Here is a 19,484-nt window from a genome sequence, read left to right on the forward strand (position 1 = left end):
ATGCGTCGACTTTGGATTGAGCCAGCATTTAATGTCGCTCATGAGTTCTCTGGGGCAGGGGCTGTGTCTTTCCACGCACTGAGCCTGGGGCTTTGTTGGGTGCTTTAATAAATGCAAATCAGCAATGCGAATGGCTGCTTGCGTCCGCTAAAAAGGCCTTTGTTTTGCCAAGGTGCCGAGGTTTTGTCTGCGGAGTTTGTGCAGAGAACCAGGTGCGAGTCCGCTTCGAAAGCCGCTTCTGAGGGCCTTGGGGGTCAGGGAGAAAAAAAGCCCCGGCTCTTGAAGCACAAAAAGGATACCGACAAAGTTAAAAGTGAGGAGAAAATGGACACAAGGAGGCAAAGTAAGAACATGGTGCTTGAATTTTGGAGATCTTGCGGTTTTGGGGGATGGGGGAGGGTTTCAGGATCTCCGGTGGTGGTGGGCAGAGCTGAAAGTGGGCAAAGACAAAGCACTCTTTAATCCCTCCTCTGCCTAGAGTTAAGTGTGGCAGAGGTGCTGCCCATGTTCGCCACTGATGTGTCTTAGGCCATAGTAGACCTAAGGTTTATCCCAAGATCATCCCAGGTTCATCCCTTCCTGAGCGCTGGATGCCCTGTGAGGCACTTAGATGAACAGGTTTGACCCCAGGACCATCCTGGGATAAACCTTAGGTCTAGCTATGGCCTCAGCCTTTCTCGCCCATGTGAGAACCCAGGGTGAAGAGTGAGCACCCGATCCCAGGGAAAAAGGGAATTCTCATGAGGCCTCTTGCAGTTTGTTTATTTATTTATTTCATTTCTATACAGCCCAATAGCCGAAGCTCTCTGGGCGGTTCACAAAATTAAGACAATTCAAGTATAAAACAACAGTATAAAACCATAATATAAAATACAATATAAAAGCACAACCAAGAGAAAAACAGTAGCAATGCAAAATTACAAATTTAAAACACCAAGTTCAAATTAATTTATAGACTGTTAAAATACTGGGAGAATAAAAAGGTCTTCACCTGGCGTCTAAAAGAATATAATGTAGGTGCCAAGTGAACCTCATAGAATCATAGAATAGCAGAGCTGGAAGGGTCCTACAGGGCCATCGAGTCCAACCCCATGCTCAATGCAGGGATCCACCCTACAGCATCCCTCCTTAGGGAGCTCATTCCACAGACGGGGTGCCACAGCAGAGAAGGCCCTCCTCCTGGTAGCCACCTGCCTCACTTCCTTGTTAACAGCAGGGAGTAGGGAGTTGTTCTTCACGTTTTCTCAAACATTTTAACTACGCATAACAGCATTTGTTACCATTATTTTACTTCAAGGACAGATTCAAGGTGGTCTCCCTCCTTTTTGTAAGGCTTGAAATATCCCACTACCAGTCAACATCCATTAGGGTGACCTTATGAAAAGGAGGACAGGGCTCCTGTATCTTTAACAGTTGCATAGGAAAGGGAATTTCAGCAGATGTCATTTATATATATGGAGAACCTGGTGAAATTCCCTCTTCATCACAACAGTTAAAGCTGCAGGAGTTATACTAGAGCGACCAAATACAAAAGAGGGCAGGGCACCTGCAGCTTTAACTGTAGTGATGGAGAGGGAATTTTCCAGGTTCTCCATAAATACAAATGACCCCTGCTGAAATTCCCTTTTCTATGCAACTGTTAAAGATACAGGAGCCCTGTCCTCCTTTTCATAGGGTCACCCTAGTGAAGGTTCTGGGGAACTGGCAGCTACCTGAGTTTGAATGGATTTATCTCTATTGATCGATTGATATTTGTGTTTCTATTCCGCCCATTCTCTTAAGAGCTTAGTGCAGTGTACAAGACTCCCCAGAGTTTATCCTCACAAGAGCTCTATGTTAGGGTGAAAGAGACAGACAGACAGACTATCCGAAGGTTATCCAATGACCTTCATGGCTGAATGAGGATTCTGCATCCTGGCCTGACGCTCCAATCGCTACAGCTGATTAGCATTCAGAAATTAGCATTTGATGCTACTTTCTCCCTATTGAACTACATTAGAAGCCTGTTCTGATGCTTATTCCCTTTCTTATACAGTCACCAGGAAAAGCGCCCGTCGCAATATGGATGACACCCCACTGGAAAGCCAGCGGGTGGTTGCCGATGAGAACGATCCGGTGGGTGAAAGAGCAGCGACTCAGGAGGCTTGCCCAGCTCCAAAAAAGGAAGAATGCGATTCCCACGCCTTGAACATGTTGGCTGACCTGGCGCTGAGCTCCTGCAACTCTCCGTTGGTCAGTAACAGCAGCAAGGCTTCCTCGCCCTCCGGCCCATTGCGGGAGCGCTGCCGCCTGCAGAGAGGGAAGCCTTTGCACAAGTCTTCTGACCACGAATATCATAGAGCCACCAAAAAATTGAAGGGTGCCTCCCTTTCGAGCAAAACTTGCCCAAAGGCTCTTTTGACTCCCGGGCAAAGTAGCCTAGCTTCGGAATCTCCTTCTAGCTCTCAAGAGAGAGGCCAAGTGAGCTCTAGCAAAAAGAGGACCGCGAGGCCTGGTCCGGCTAAGCCCCACGCAGCCCCTCCGAAGGAGGCCGGGGATCTCTTGGACTCGGGCATGCACTCCCTGATTTCCTCTGAGCACTCGTACGCCTCTCCCGTAGCGGAGTCTTTGAAGAAAGGCGCGCCGGGTTCTCCCAGCTCCAAGAACGGGGTGAAGAATGTCAAATCGGGGCCCTTGGTTGGGAAAGTGCTGCCTTTCCGGCACCAGCAGAGCGTTTGCCACCCGCACAAACAGTTCAAGAACTACTTGCCCTTCATGCGCTCCACCGTCATGGCTGCGAGGTTGAAGGACGACTTCTCCAAGTCCCACAAAGTGGCCTTTTGTGACAAAACTGTTAAAGTGACGTTCCAGTGGGAGGCGGAATACCTCTTCAGTTTAGATAGCAAATACACTAATAGTTCCTTAGAGAAAACAGTGATTCGGGCTGTGCACGGGTAAGTGATGGTCAGGTTTGGAAAGATAAGCCCTGGTTTTTTTTTCTAGACCAGGATGGGACCCGGTTATGTTGTGTATCTGCTAGAAAGAGAAATCAACTCTGGTGCTTGAAAAACGTGTTAAAAACGATTTTATTCTTTTAATCCAAAAATGCTCTGCTCAACGTTTCGGACGTATCGCCCTTCGTCAGGAGCTGGAAACAGTTGCTGTGCTAGCAGGAGCTACTGTGTCTCCCTGGTTTTCTCACCCGCAGTTATGCTAGCACAGCAACTGTTTCCAGCTCCTGACGAAGGGCGATACGTCCAAAACGTTGAGCAGAGCATTTTTGGATTAAAAGAATAAAATCGTTTTTAACACGTTTATCAAGCACCAGAGTTGATTTCTCTTTTTAGCATCCACGTTTATTGGTGCGGTTTTCCCCCCTACATTGGGCATACCGGTATATGTTATGCATCACCTTCTCTTGTCCTGTGTGTCCAGTTCTAACAAGGCTGAGCCCAGAGAAAGATTACTGGGGAGGGGGCAAGGAAGCCAGTCTAGGAAGCAGGATGTAAAGAGGGGCTCCCCTCCCAGGCCAGGAACCATAGACTGGAAAACAAGGGCAACGAGAGCTGGGTCCTTACGTACCGTGCGCCAATCACAGGGAGCAGATGATACCTGGACACGCCAGTGTAGTGCCCATGATGTTCTCTGCCCCTTCTGGTTTTTAAAGTTCTTGGCCAACTTACTTCTAGCCTCAGCAATTTGTCTTCTGGGATATGGGTCTTTAGCGACTGTCCATGGCAGCCATTTTTCAAATGGGGAAGCCCCTGCCCCCATGGCAGCCATTTTGTAAAAGCAACCACGAGACTGTCTCAAAATATGCCCTCTGGGCCTGACTGTCCTTTCCGGGCTCTCCCACTTCTTGAGGAGCACAGAGCTTTCATAGAATCATAGAATAGCAGAGTTGGAAGGGGCCTACAAGGCCATCGAGTCCGACCCCCTGCTCAAGGCAGGAATCCACCCTAAAGCATCCCTGACAGGTGGTTGTCCAGCTGCCTCTTGAAGGCCTCTAGTGTGGGAGAGCCCACAACCTCCCTAGGTAACTGATTCAATTGTCGTACTGCTCTAACAGTCAGGAAGTTTTTCCTGATGTCCAGCTGGAATCTGGCTTCCTTTAACTTGAGCTTTAAAGGGGCAGCCCTCTGGCCTGAGGCCTCTTTGCTATTTCCCATTGGGCATGTTGCCTGTATTGGTGGACAGATCCTGAGGAACATGAGGCCCTTGCTGTTGAGGACACTGCCCCCCACTTTGGAGGAATGTAGCTATAGAGTTTGCTGTCTCTGGGGTTCTCTAGCTGGTTTGGAAAAGTCCAGGGTCTCTGCAGTCTACGCCACTGATCTCCAGAGCAAGCTGGCTCCTATCCTCTTGTGTCCATGCCCAAGTCATTCCTCATGGTTGATGTCATGGCAGTAACCTTCAATGGAATGACAACGAGCCACTATGAAGGCTTAAGGACAAATTTAGCTTGTTTTCAAACAGGCCTAATTTAGTTAGTGGTGAAAGCTTAAAAAGAAGTTGGATTGGATAAGCTGAATATGAGCAGGGCTGACACGTATAATCAGAGCAGAGTTAATATACAATATGTTTTGGACATGCCCTAAAATAGTTTGGAAACTTCAACTAGTTCAAAATATGGCAGCCAGGTTGGTCACCAGTACACCTAGGGGTGAGCATATTACCCCAACATTAAAATCACTCCACTGGCTGCCGATTAGTTTCCGGGCAAAGTACAAAGTGTTGGTCATTACTTTTAAAGCCCTAAATGGTTTGGGTCCAGGTTACCTGCGGGATCGCCTTCTCCCATACAGTCCGCCCCACACACTCAGGTCCTCTGGGGAGAACTTACTTCAGTCAGCCAAGACTAGGCTGACATCAGTTTCCCAGAGGACCTTTTCTTCTGCCGCCCCTGGATTATGGAACAGCCTGCTGGAGGAGATTCGTAAAATTAACTCCCTCTGTGATTTTTAAGGCAGCTTTGAAGACTAGCCTTTTCCGGCAGGCCTACCCAGATTAATGTATAATCAAGAATTTTAAAGATGTGTTGATTCCTGTACTAATGCTGTTCCCCGCCTCGATCCAAAGGGAGAGGCGGGTAAGAAATAAATAAAATTATTATTATTATTATTATTATTATTATTATTATTATTATTATTATTATGTAGAACCAAGTTTTCCTTGTCTAGAAGGCTTTGAAAAATAATAGGGAATTTTTTTTATATCCCTTAAAAGACTTTTCTATAATTTCAGCAGTGGTACCACCACTGAAAAGACCCTGTTCCAGCCAGCCACAGGCTGAACCTCTCTAATGGATGGCATTTAGGGGAATGGGAAGGTCTATATGGGAGGAGGTGCTTCTTGGGACATGTGGGACTCAAGATGTATAAGGCTGAAGTGATGTGTGGCAATTTTGTCCACTCAGCTAGACAAACGTAAAATGATAAGACCACTCAAAGATCAAGGTATGTTGCTCGGCTTTCTCTTTTTCTCTAGGCCCTGGGATGTCAGCCGGACAGATGATCTGGAAGAAATGAAGCTCATCCTTCACATGTGGGTGGCTCTATTTTATAGCAAGCCATTCAAATCCCCTACAGTAAGGAAAGTGGTTGAACACAGCAACCCTGCCAAGTATGTATCGCTGAACAGTGTCGTGGATCCTTTGGAACTAATTGACGACTGCGAAGGGCCTTACAGTTTGGAGAAATGCCCAGCGGATTCTCTCTCCGACGCTAACCAGCCCCCCGGCGAAGTGGAAGAGAGAGCGGTTTCTCCCTCTGAGAAGCCCCTCTCCTGCAATGAACTGTCCTCCACGAATTGCCTAGAGGATGAGGGGCCCCTTGTGAACCCTGAGGAACCCAGCGATCTGCCTTTGAAGGAAGATCAGCTCCGCACCACCGCCCACAATTCTGAAGACACCATGCGTTCCTTGGATAAGGTAAGGCTTTTGTAGATCAGCCAGGGCCAGCTGCCAGGGCTGAGACATAGGCAGCTAGCAAGGGCCACGAGTCATGTACCAGCAAATGCTATTTTGGACTGTGTTAATGGAAATCTAGCTTCCAAATCGCGCAAGGTACTGGTTCCCCTCTATTTGGCACTGGTTAGGCCTCATCTAGAGTATTGCGTCCAGTTCTGGGCACAGACAAGTGGGGGGGTGGTCAGAGGAGGGCAACCAGGATGATCAGGGGTCTAGAAACAAAGCCCTATGAGGAGAGACTGAAAGAACTGGGCATGTTTAGCCTGGAGAAGAGAAGATGGAGGGGAGACATGACAGCACTCTTCAAATACTTAAAAGGTTGTCACACAGAAGAAGGCCAGGATCTCTTCTCCATCCTCCCAGAGTGCAGGACACGGAATAATGGGCTCAAGTTAAAGGAAGCTGGATTCCAGCTGGACATCAGGAAAAATTCCTGACTGTTAGAGCAGTGCGACAATGGAATCAGTTGCCTGGTGAGGTTGTGGGCTCTCCCATACTAGAGTCATTCAAGAGGCAGCTGGACAACCATCTGTCAGGGATGCTTTAGGGTGGATTCCTGCATTGAGCAGGGGGTTGGACTTGATGGCCTTATAGGCCCCTTCCAACTCTACTATTCTATGATTCTATGGATTTGACAACATAGTAAACTTGGGGCTATTTAGCAAGAAAGTCTTGAAGATTATAGAGCATATTGCATACAAAAATCTAACTAAGATTTAAGCTTAAGGCCTGGAATCTCTCACAGTTTTGAAAAAGGTGTTGCTAAGCAGTGGAACTTTGGGTGAAGTTCCTGATACATCTTGACTGTTTTTTGTAGGGCTGTTAGGGGGAAGAAAAACAACTGCTTCAAGGGCTGGATCTGGGCCACATGCTGCTGCTTGTGACCCTCCACGTGTGCAAAACCTGTGGCCCACATGCTGCTCCTAGTGCGCCCCGCACAGCTGGACTACTGGAGGAAAAAAAATTGCTGTTATTCCAGTGCTGCTATTAGTGCTGGAACAATAATCTCACAAAAGCCTTGAGCTGCAGACTATGCAATGAAAGAAGGGGCAGAGCAAGCCAATATGTTGCTTGCAGCACAGACATGCTTGAGAAAGAGCCAGGATATATGAAGAGCCTTTTCCTTCTCACTTTAGTGACTACGGGTCTTTTCTGATCCGATGGCTTCTCAGATGCTGGGGAATGTTCCTGAGACCCTCTGCATGCAAAGCTATGGGACTCTCAGCTCCTTTTTTAAATTATTTAGCTTATCGCTTGTATTTCTGTGGCAGTATTTCCCGTCATATATTGCACTTCCCACAGAACTTGATACCTCTTTTTCAAAGAAGATCAGAAAAGCTCAGGAGGACATGATAGGGAGACATGAGAGCATGTCTGAATACTGAAAGGGTTGTCACACAGAGGAGGGCCAGGATCTCTTCTCCATCCTCCCAGAGTGCAGGACACGGAATAACGGGCTCAAGTTAAAGGAAGCCAGATTCCAGCTGGACAAGAGGAAAAACTTCCTGACTGTTAGAGCAGTACGACAATGGAATCAGTTACCTAGGAAGGTTGTGGGCTCTCCCACACTAGAGGCCTTCAAGAGGCAGATGGACAACCATCTGTCAGGGATGCTTTAGGGTGGATTCCTGCATTGAGCAGTGGGTTGGACTCCATGGCCTTGTAGGCCCTTCCAACTCTGCTATTCTATGATTCTATGATTCTAGGATGAAAGAAATGGGGTGGGACTGGTAGGTACTTGTATTTACCCACAGGTTGGGTCACGGCACAGCGAGATGGCCTTAGAATCATAGAATAGTAGAGTTGGAAGAGGCCTATAAGACCATTGAGTCCAACCCCCTGCTCATTGCAGGAACCCACCTTAAACCATCCCTGACAGATGGCTGTCCAGCTGCCTCTTGAAGGCCTTCTTAATATTAAATTGATCTGGGTCCTATCAGTTGTTGGAATAGTGTTTTAGAACCGGCCACATAACAATAGAGCAATGGCCCATGACAAAACCCCTCTTTTTGCTACCTACCTGGAACTGTAAAAATTAGGGTTGTCCCTCGCAGGCCACAATGCATAGGTAATATTTATATATTTACTTATTCATTGCATTTCTATACTGCCCAACAGCCAAAACTCTCTGGGCAGTTCACAAAAATTAAAACCATGAAGGCAATTCAAAATATAAACCAACAACAGTATAATAACGCAGTATAAAAGTACAATATGAAAGCACAACCAGGATAAAACCGAGCAGCAATGCAGAGATTAATACAGATTTAAAATACAGATTTTAAAACAGCAAAGTTTAAAAAAATACTAAGATGATAAACTGTTAGTATATTGGGAAAATAAAAAGGTCTTCACCTGGCATTTTGTTTGGGAGAGTGACAGGTTGTGGCAGCTTGTTCTAGAGTCATCCTATCCAGGTGAGCCTGGAAGGAATTAGAAGGTTGGAAGAGGCTGAGGTGGTTCGATTATTTATTTATTGCATTTTTATAATTTTTAGGCAGAAGGTGTACTAGTAATGCTTGGTAAAAAAAATTGCACTGTTTGCTGACTCTGTTTTAACTGTTCTCAGATAGTTGACAGTTTTTTAAAACTGCAGGGATTGTATCTGTGGCTGCATCAGTCTCTCTGAACGTTTGAAACTTGAACATTTTCAGGTGGTGGCTGGAGCGGAACCTGAAGAAGAATGCTTGCTGGATCCTGTTCTCTCCGGTGAAACCCCGAACGTAAACTCATCGGGGGAACACAGTACCGGGTGCTCCAGGCCTTGGGCGTATAGAACGGAGGCAGTGTCAGATGCAAGTCGAGCTGTTCACGTAGTTGAAGCTTCCCAAAGTGATGCCACTGCCGTATGTGCTGAACCTCCAGAGGATTCATCAGGCAAACAGCCTGCAGCAAGCAACCAGGCTGCCGTTTCTGTGGGGAGTTGGGAAATAAACATTGCCACTCCTTCCGCAGAGGGGAAGGAAGACAATCACCAGACTGGGGGTGTTGAATTACTACATATGTCTGAAGCAGTGTGGTTAGAAGCAAATGCTGATTGTAGAGAAGATGATAGCCCTTGCCAAGACGTGAGAGAGTTACAGGACCAGCCCATGGACGAGGAAGATGCAGAGAGTGTGGAGTGGGAATCCATTGATCTCGCTCTTTCAGAAAGCAACGATGCGGACATGGAACCCCGAGATGTGGACCTGGATGAAGAGAACAAAGAATTTCCTGGGGAATATTGCGTGACGGAAGAGAGAGAAACAGCCAGTGTGTGTGACTTGGCATCATCAGGTTGTGACAGCCGGTGCAGTTCTGTAGCATCACCAGGTACAGTTTCTGTGTGTCAGGCGGAATTGCCCGAGAGCCAAGAAGAGCCTGTAGTATCAGACCAAAATTCTGCATCTCTGACCCGAAACGATGTGGTTGAGGATTTCTGCCTTTTGGAGAAAGATAGGGTAGACAGTCTGGTTGATTCGGTTCCACGACAGGATAGCCCTGTTCATCAAAAGACCCTTGATGAAGAAGCTGAATTGCCAAGGATTGATAACGCAGTTGTTCCAGCCAAACGTCCCATATCTCCAGACCAAATGGATGTGGTTGAAAGTCCCTATATTTCCCAGGAAGATAAAGGCATCAGCTTGGCAGACTCAGCTTCCGTACGAGCTTCTGAATCATTCCAACCACAGAATGATATGGAAACTGAAGGAGAATCAGCAGGAAGCCAAGATCCTCCAGTATCAACAAAAAACTCCATCCTTCCAAACACAGTTGATTTGGTTGATATTTCCTGTGTTTCCATGGAAAACAAAGGAATCAATCGGGTCGATGCAGTTTCAAGGCATTCTAATCCTGTCCATCATACGGCTCCTAATGAAGTAATAGAATTGCCAACGAACCAAGAAGATTCTGCAGAATCAACCAGGTTTCATTTATCTACAAATCTAATGGATTTGATTGAAGATATTTCCCAGGAATCCATTCACCTCTCCGATTCAGCTCCACTGCAAATGTCTGAAGAGTGCCAAGTACAAAACAGGATGGCGACTCAAGGGGAATATTCAGGAAGCCAAGAAAATGCTGTTGTACCAGCCCAAAATCTTGCACCTGCAAAAGAAATGGATTTGGCTCAAGGTTCCGGTGTGCCCCAGGATGAGGAAGGAATCCAGATGGCTGATACAGCTCGGTTACGGGCTAGTCCTGTCAATCAAGCAACATCAAATGAAGTAGCAGAGTTGCTAGGAAACCCAGATAACGATGCCATGTCAGCCAAAAATACTGTACTTCTAGAGCAAACGAATGTGGCTGAGGATTCCTGCGCTCCCCAGGAAAAGGAAGTAATCTACCTGCCTGATGCAGCTCTGTTGCCTGCTAATGAAGTTCACCAAATACAGCACAGTACAGTCACTCAAGATGGACTGAAGGTTAGACAAACAGCAGAAGTACTGAATGATTCTCAAAGCAAAAAAGAATACCAGAGCTTGGAGATGGAAGATATGGCGATTGAAGCTAACTCTGCAAATGAAAGGTTTTGTGTCAGAAGCGAGGGCACTGGAGTCTCTTCTGCAACTCCAGAAGTAGCATCTGATGTTGATACAGTAAATCAGATGGACGTTATTGTATCTGAAGATATCAAGTCTGTCCTTTATGAGTTGATAGACACTGTGAGTGCCACGGCTATGGAGTGTGAAGGAACTTGTGTTAAAGAGAATCCAGGCTTGAACTGGATTAGTTCTATAACCCTCGAGTGTGTGACCCCTCCTGAGAGTGATGGAGAGAGTTGTACAACTGACCATTTTGCCCGTACTAATCCAGCATGGATGGCTAATGAAAGTTTAGAGCAGCATAGCATCTTTGTTGACCAGGAGAAAGCAACTTCACAAGGGCAAAGGCAGCGTCCTTTGGGGCCGCATGAAAGTCTGAGATCCGGTCAAGTGGATGTGTTTGAAAGAAGGTCCCTCCAAGAGAATGAAGCTGCTATGGGTGTCCTTCCAAGCCCCTGTTGCACAAATTGGGGAAAGACGGGCAGAGAAAGCCTAGAATGCAAATCTCCACTGGCTCAAACAGCTGTGTCATCAAGGGAGGACGGTACCATGGTTTCCATGTTGTATGAAGTTGACCCAGGGCAAGCTAGCCAGGAAGCATCTGCGTCCCAGGAGGAAGACCAGTTCAGGGAGGCACGTACAGAAATCTTGCCTTTTGTGCCTGCAGAAGGTCAGATTGAATATTCATCGGAAGAATCTGATTCACTTACAGATGAAAACGCAAGAGAGAGTTTGGGGTACTCTGGAAACTCTCTGCAGGGAGACACAAGAGAGAGTTTGCGGGATGCTGAAGATGCATCAGCCGGTGAAATAATATCGCCCACTGAAGCTGCAGATATGAATATGAACTGGGAAGAGGAGTCTTTTTCTGTCGATGGTGACCAAGAACTTGTTGGAGATCCCTATCAGAGAAATAAGCCTGGGAGTTCTTGTTGTATGAGATCCTCTGCCCCATCAGAAGCTACTGTAGCTAATTATGTCTGTGACTTGGACCTCGAGGAAGACATCCATAAAAGTGGCCATTGGGAGTACCTGGAAAATAAGGAAGGAGTGTCTGATGCTGAGGCTGAGGCTAAGAAGCGTGACTGGCATTTTACGTTTAAAGAAGGTGAGAGGTCTGTACCGTTTTCTCTTGATCCGGACCGTGAGCCGGGGCTCTTAAAGGATTATATAAACTTTTCTGTGACCACGAAGCACAAAGAAAAAACTAGAACGTTTCACTCTTCCATGAAGCATGACATTTTCACAGGAGAGTTGGGATTTATAAACTCCTTGAATAGGACTTGGAGATTTTTGAATGATCCCGTTCAAAACACTTTAGATATGGAGTGTTTGCGTTTCCATTACAAGGTAAAACAGATCCTGAAGAAGTCACAACATTCTACCTCCACTGAGACCTTGACGAAAGAGTTTTCACCTCAGGTAATAGCAGAAACATTACCATTGAGAAAGGTACCTGACCCTCCTGCTTTGAGTCAACCGCCCAGAAGCCAAAGTCCACTTCTGGTTACTATTGTGAATCCAGGCTTGAGACCTAGCGCCTCACATCGGCACCCAAGGAGCAGCAGATATGGTGACTCCTTTGAGCCTCCTCCTCTCACTTCCACACAAGATACAACCAGCAAAGCTGCTAGGCTTAGAAACCAAGGACAGGGCGCAACGGCTCCTTTCCATCTCAACAAATTAACTTACAATAATAAGCTAAAAGATTTCCGAGGAGATATCTCGGTTATCATGGATGAGTTTGCCGAGTTAAGCAGGGTGATGACACTGGACAACAGGCAGACAGGTAACAAAGGCAGAGACCCAAATACTACCTCAGAAGATGCTCCAGAGAAAAGGTGCCCATCCTTGTCCAGATGGACAGCATCCTACGAGCACCTCTTCAATGAACTGAGCAACACACTACATTTCAGACTGAAAAATGTTGCCCACGAAGCGTGCAAAAAACCCTACGCGTTCTACCTGATGGAAACGGACGACGATCCTTTCTTTGGGAGAGTAAAGGTAAAAATATTGGCTTTTTAAGTTTGTACATTTTAAGTACTTGAGAAGTAACAGGGTATAGCAGAATTTTAATGCTTGTTAGATCTAGTAGAGATGTAACTCCTGGCTTCCAGCAAACCATCCAGGGTGGATAAAAATCAATGTTTTTTTTAAAAAAAAAACACGTTTTTTTTATTTAAATCAGATTTTTTTTTAATAAAATGCTTTTTGAGGAAAAATCTATCTAAAGATAGTTTTCTATTTAAAATACATTATAGTCCAAAGGTCATCATGAAATAAGGATTAGTTTTTAATTGTGTAGCATGAGGCTGTTTAAATTTTTTGGTAAATGAATTCCATTTATCCATTCACAATGTCATGCTCTTCCAGAGGTTTCTGTAAGATTATTTTTCTCCTTCCAATAAAGTACAGCAGAAAAGTTCTCCAAATATGAATGATTAACCTATTAAACTGAAGATACCGTATTTCTTCGATTCTAAGACGCACTTTTCCCCCCCATATAAACATCTCTAAAAACGGGGTGCGTCTTAGAATTGAGGTTCCGTTTCTTATTTCTTAGAATCAAAGCTTTTTTTTCTGTTGGTGGTACTGAAATTAGTGTGCATCTTTTAATCGATGGCGTCTTAGAATCAAAGAAATATGGTAGTTCACCTTGCAATAATTTCAAAATTATCTATCTAGGATGTGTTTCTAATAGTATAACTAAATCAGTATTTTTTTATATATAACTGCAAAACTAATCTGAAAAGTTGCTATTCTAAAAATGAAACCTTCATCTGGTTCTAAATATTAAGATTATACCAGCAAAAATGAATCTTTGGTGACTCTGAGTTGTGTAAAATATAGCGAGGAAGAGTGCACTTTTTTGCGGGGAGGGGGGTGTCACATGATTTAATCGAGTCTTTCTGAGTAGTGATTTAAATCGTGATTTAAATCAAATCCACCCTGAAGCAATCATTTGCAAATTGGGAACCATCTTCTGGATTGCCCAAGCTGTCCCGCATGGGTGGTGGTTGTTGTTGTTGTTGTTATTATTATTATTATTATATTTATTTGTATCCCGCCTTTTGCCCAATGCTGGGCCTCAAGGCGGCCTTACAAAGTTTAAAACATACATTGCCGGGGGAGTGGGAAACAAAACCATAAACATTTAAAATACACAACAAAATTATAAGACATTAACATAGATGGAGGGCCAGATTATTCTCCAAATGCCTGCTGGAACAAAAAATTTTTAGCCTGCTTCCGAAAGCCCATCAAGGAGGGAGCCAGCCTAGCTTCCCCGGGTAGAGAGTTCCAGAGCACCGGAGCAGCCACCGAAAAGGCCCTCTCCCATGTCCCCACCAGGCGCGCCTGTGAAGATGGTGGGACTGAAAGAAGGGCTTCTCCAGAAAATCTTAAAGCACGGGCAGGCTCATAAGGGAGAAGACGGTCTTTCAAATAACCTGGACCCGAGCCATATAGGGCTTTATAGGTCATAACCAGCACTTTGAATAGTGCCCGGAAACAGACTGGAAGCCAGTGGAGCTGTTTTAACACAGGAGTTTCCACCTCCCTTCCCTTAACCATGGATTAGCATAAGGCGAGGAATGACACTAACAAGGAATCCCCTCTTAGTCAACTTCGAATTCTGCTTTCCAAACTCTGGTTACGAGGGGACCCCTGGGTAGCATCTTTATACCTGTAACTATAATATGAACCGCCCAGAGAGCTCCGGCTATTGGGCGGTATAAAAATGTAATTAATAAATAAATAAATAAATAATATATGGTTAAACAAAGGAAAGGAAGGGGTGTTCTGCAATCCAGAGAGGAAGCACGTGTTCCTTGTTTACAAGCCGTGGCGTGCAATGAGCCAGCGGCTGTCTGTGCTCAGCCTTAGTGTTCAAATGGCGGCACCAGCAAGGATGCCTGACCTCCCTCCGTCGTAAATGGCTTCGACATCCCATCCCATTTTCATCAGCACCTCCTAACGTAGAAAGCTTTCCCGCTCTTCGTGGGCTATTTGCTGGATGGCTAGAAGTGGTTTTTGGAGGGAATGTAATACTAAAGCATCCTCTGGTCTGTGGGGGTGCTCCATTTGGCCCACAATGGGTTGGCCACCCTCGATGGGCCTCTTCACACCCCACCTATTATCTCTGATCAAAGATAACAAGGGGATTCCCCTGCGAACAAGGGTGTGAAGGGGACTCCCTTTGTGATCTCCGGTGGGAGAACAGAAATAACCTGGGGGTTCTTCCTGTAAGGCCCCGGCTGCGTTTCTTTCTCCATGCAGAAAATGGTACAGAGCTCTGTTCCTCTCTTGGTATGGAGGGGGGGAAAGTGGCTGGGGGTGGATGATGTCACAGGAAAGGGAAGGGGAGGGTGGTCTCACTTGAAGTCATAGAATCATAGAATAGCAGAGTTGGAAGGCGTCTACAAGGCCATTGAGTCCAACCCCCTGCTCAATGCAGGAATCCACCCTAAAGCATCCCTGACAGGTGGTTGTCCAGCTGCCTCTTGAAGGCCTCTAGGATGATGGAGAGCCCACAACCTCCCTGGGTCATTGGTTCCATTGTCGTATAGAATCATTGAATCATAGAACAGTTGAGTTGGAAGGGGCCTCCAAGGCTATCGAGTCCAACCCCCTGCTCAATGCAGGAATCCACCCTAAAGCATCCCTGACAGGCGATTGTCCAGCTGCCTCTTGAAGGCCTCTAGTGTGGGAGAGCCCACAACCTCCCTGGGTAACTGGTTCCATTGTCGTACTGCTCTAACAGTCAGGAAGTCATCTGACCTAATGGCTTGGTCCGGGAGGCCATCTGGCCTCTGGACAGTAGTGGTGGTCTGGACCATAGTGGTCACCTGCCCCTGAACTAAATGGTGAAACAGATGGATGACTTCATGGCAGGAGTCCTGAAAACAGAAGAAGAGCGTCAGCAACCCTACAGCTATGTCTAAACTGCAAACAAAAATCGCTTCGAATTCTCGGGGCTTGCTGTACCTCCTGACCCCCATCCTCAGAAGTCTGAGAGTAGAGAGCACAGGAAGCAGAAGAGGGAGCTTTGACTACCCTTGTATTTATTTATTTATTTATTTATTTATTTAATTTTTAATTACAATACATTTATTTATTATATTTATATACCCCGCCCCATAGCCGAAGCTCTCTGGGCGGTTTGCGAAGATTAAAACATTGAACGTTTAAGAAAACAGATATAGAAAATTTAAAAACCATAAAAACATAAAACAGATAATATACAAAGACAATATCCATTTAAACCTGCCCAATAATGAACATTCTCAGTAATATCCGACATATTTGCATCTTTTAAAATCGGTTTTAAAGTGTTTTATTCTGTTTTTATTTTATTTTATCTCGTGCACCGCTCCGAAATCTTCAATGGGGAACGGTATATAAATATTGTAAATAAATAACATTTCTCAGCAAGGAGCCACGGAGAATCCTGACCCTGGTCTATCACTTAGCCACAGAGCGCTGGTCATTTCTACACCAGTAATTCTTTGCCTCACCCTGGTTTACCACCCATCCACACCTAGTTCTCTCTGAGGTCATCAACCAGGCTTTGGGCTGTACCACTTCAGGTTGCAAGTGAGGACTCACATGACTGAGATGATTTGATTTGATTTTATTTATTACATTTATATACCGCCCCATAGCCGAAGCTCTCTGGGCAGTTTACAACAACAACAAAAAATGCTCCTTCATTTAAAACAAAACAAAGCAAAACAAATCCCTGCATATAGAAAACTAGCATGTCAGGATGAAGGCTAGAATTTGGTATGGAGGAGCATTCAGTCTTGTGAACTCTGCAGTTTGTAGTGATACAGCCCAGACACAGGTTGAGCAACTTAAGTGGCAACTGGGCTACAGAAACCTCCGTTGTGTATGTGAATTGTAAAATGGATACATTGATTTTGAAAGAATACCTGCTGCTGTTTTTGTAGGTTGGTTTGGTGGCTTGCTAGTTATTAATGGATCGAGGTAGGGTGTTGTTTTTCTAAATGGAGTTTTAGGAAAGAATTTGCTTTTTCATTACTATTATTTCTCCGGAATTGGTTTCAAATGAGAAGCAGCATATAAATTTTGCTAATGAATTAATTAACATGTTTGTAGTAGCACTTACAGATGTTTTGTCAGTAAAATTTCAGATCTTATTTAAGTTACTTTAACATATTATTTCATTTTACGTTGGTTGATTACGTTTCAGAAGTTGCCCTTTAATCAAGTTTTATTTCACATGCTTTAATTATTCATTTTTACACTATTGTTTTAATATAAAAACCCAATAATTTAAAAATGTGGACTGAACCTATGAAAAATATGTTTACGCTGGCAGTGCTAACACAGATGTATGATTAACAAATGTCTATATGAGGTGTTCTTGTAGCCAGTGCGATGTGGTGCTGAACTCAGGGAGACCCAGGGCGCGGTGTCCTATTCGATGGCAGCGCGAACATGAATTACGTTGTGCCAGCGGAAGTGGCCTCAGTGCAAGCAGCATCTGCTGGCAAGGCAGGCTTCAGGTGAGGCCTGTCCCAGCAGCAAGCGTTATTGGCCTTGTACTTGTGTATGTTACTGGCTTCCGCTAGGACAACAGAATTGACATTAGCACTACTGTCAATTTGATCCTGCCCCTGGATTTAAATCTCCGCTGCTGGTTAGGCCTCATCTAGAGTATTGCATCCAGTTCTGGGCTCCACAATTCAAGAAGGACGCAGACAAGCTGGAGTGTGTTCAGAGGAGGGCAACCAGGATGATCAGGGGTCTGGAAAAAAAGCCCTATGAAGAGAGACTGAAAGAACTGGGCATGTTTAGCCTGGAGAAGAGAAGGCTGAGGGGAGACATGACAGCACTCTTCAATGACTTGAAAGGTTGTCACACAGAGGAAGGCCAGGATCTCTTCTCGATCCTCCCAGAGTGCAGGACACGGAATAACGGGCTCAAGTTAAAGGAAGCCAGACTGTTAGAGCAGTATGACAATGGAACCAGTTCCCTAGGGAGGTTGAGGGCTCTCCCACCCTAGAAGCCTTCAAGAGGCAGCTGGACAACCATCTGTCAGGGATGCTTTAGGGTGGATTCTTGCATTGAGCAGGGGTTGGACTTGATGGCCTTGTAGGCCCCTTCCAACTCTGCTATTCTATGATTCTATGATTAAGCTCATTGGGGTGATGTTGGACCAGTCACACATTCTGCCTCACTTACCTCTCATGGCTGTTGTGAGGCGAAGACTGGGGAGGCCATGTATGCCACGTTGAGGTCCTTGGATAAAAGGCGGGATTAAAAAAAAGAATTAAATTGTCTAATAAATGGCATTTGTTTTGATTTTTCTTTTCTTGAAAAAACAAAAAGACCTGTTTGTTTGTTTTTGCTAGCTGCTTCCACCCCAAATCGTTTTTGTAAGTAAATGAAATCCTGTGTTCTGCAAATGTTGTATGGCTGAACAAGGGCATGTTGGCAGGAGGATACTGCATCACAGGCGCGTGGGCCATGGGTTTGGGGAGATACGTGTTTTAGAGAGGAAAGTGAGAGGAAGGGCTACATTGATTAAAGTAGGTCTATCCCCATCCCTTAGTTAAAGATTCTTGAGGCAGAGAACCGCTTAGAGATATTTTAAATGTGGTATATAATTTTTAAAAAAATGTTTAAAGGTTTTTAGTTTTACTGTATTTATTTATTTATTTATTTATTGCATTTTTATACCGCCCAATAGCCGAAGCTCTCTGGGCGGTTTACAAAATATAATTTTAATTCTGTTTTAACTTTCGTAAATCTATATTTGTATGTTTTGTATGCCTACACTGTACTCCTTTCGTCGCCAGCTGAAGACCTTTTTATTCACTCAGTATTTTAACACTTAATTTTAACTTAAATTTAAATTATCCTGTTTTAACTCTGTATTTTAACCTTATATCAATTTTGCTGCGTGGTTTTATCCTGGTTGTGCTTTTTATATGGTATTTTGTATTTGTGTTTTTAACTTGTTGGTTGTTCTATGATGGTTTTAATTTTTGTGAACCGCCCAGAGAGCTTCGGCTATTGGGCGGTATAAAAATGTAATAAATAAATAAATAAAAATAAAATAAATAAATTTTAATTGTATATGTTTTGATCTTGTAAACCGCCTTGAGTCCCAGTATTGGAAAGGCTGAATAATTTATTTATTACACTTATATACTGCCCCCATAGCCAGGGCTTTCTGGGCGGTTTACAGAAATTCTAAAAAATTAAGATAAAAACAAGTATACAAAATTTAAAATTCTAAAACACCTAACATACACACATAAAGCATTAAAAACCGTTAAAAAAAACTAAACATGTGGGTGATTAAGATGTGCCGCCATATGCCTGGGCAAAGAAGAAAGTCATAACCTGGCACCGGAAAGATAGCAGCGTTGGCGCCAGGCGATAATGATGATGATGATGATGATGATCATGATAATAATAATAATAATAATAATAATAATAATAATAATAATAATAGCAGTACAGTCCTGTGCCTGTTTAGATAGAAAAAAGCCTTCCAGCATGCCTGAGCCGGGGTTGTGCCCTAAATCTATTAAATATAATAATACTAATACTAATAATTAATAATTAATAATAATAATTTGGCTTGTGGCACTTGGTGGTGCTCAGGCCTCGCTCGCCCTTTCTCCTCACCTGGCTTATAGGTATGTTTGACATCGTCAGAGTAGGTCGGTTGGTTGAATGAGATTTCTATGCCATCTTTCAATCTGAATTTCCTTTTTTTTTTTTTTTATAATAATTTTTATTCATTTTCAACACTATATAAACATAGATAAACATTTCCAAAATATAACTGAAACTAACACAATAAGAAAAAAAATACATCAAATATCTGCTGCATACATATTGAATAATTGTTGAGTACAAATATCAAAAACTATTACATATGCCTTATCACACTACAACATCTTCATTCTTAACATAAATGTGCACCCCCCACCTCGGGATCATTCTTGAGTCCAAAATCTAATTTCTTC

General features: G+C 44.2%; 1 protein-coding gene across 1 annotated transcript in view; it reads left to right on the forward strand.

Moving 5' to 3' along the window:
- TASOR2 (transcription activation suppressor family member 2) overlaps positions 1-19,484 on the forward strand; it is a 69,143-nt gene that overhangs the window by 33,612 nt on the left and 16,047 nt on the right. Inside the window, exons 11-14 of the mRNA XM_063134604.1 lie at positions 173-343; positions 2,036-2,933; positions 5,467-5,908; positions 8,602-12,480. Of these exons, the coding sequence (XP_062990674.1) occupies positions 173-343; positions 2,036-2,933; positions 5,467-5,908; positions 8,602-12,480 (5,390 nt within the window). The remainder of the gene's footprint in view (positions 1-172; positions 344-2,035; positions 2,934-5,466; positions 5,909-8,601; positions 12,481-19,484) is intronic.

The sequence above is a fragment of the Elgaria multicarinata genome, chromosome 9 (assembly GCF_023053635.1).
Source record: "Elgaria multicarinata webbii isolate HBS135686 ecotype San Diego chromosome 9, rElgMul1.1.pri, whole genome shotgun sequence".
Taxonomy (NCBI): Eukaryota; Metazoa; Chordata; class Lepidosauria; order Squamata; family Anguidae; genus Elgaria; species Elgaria multicarinata.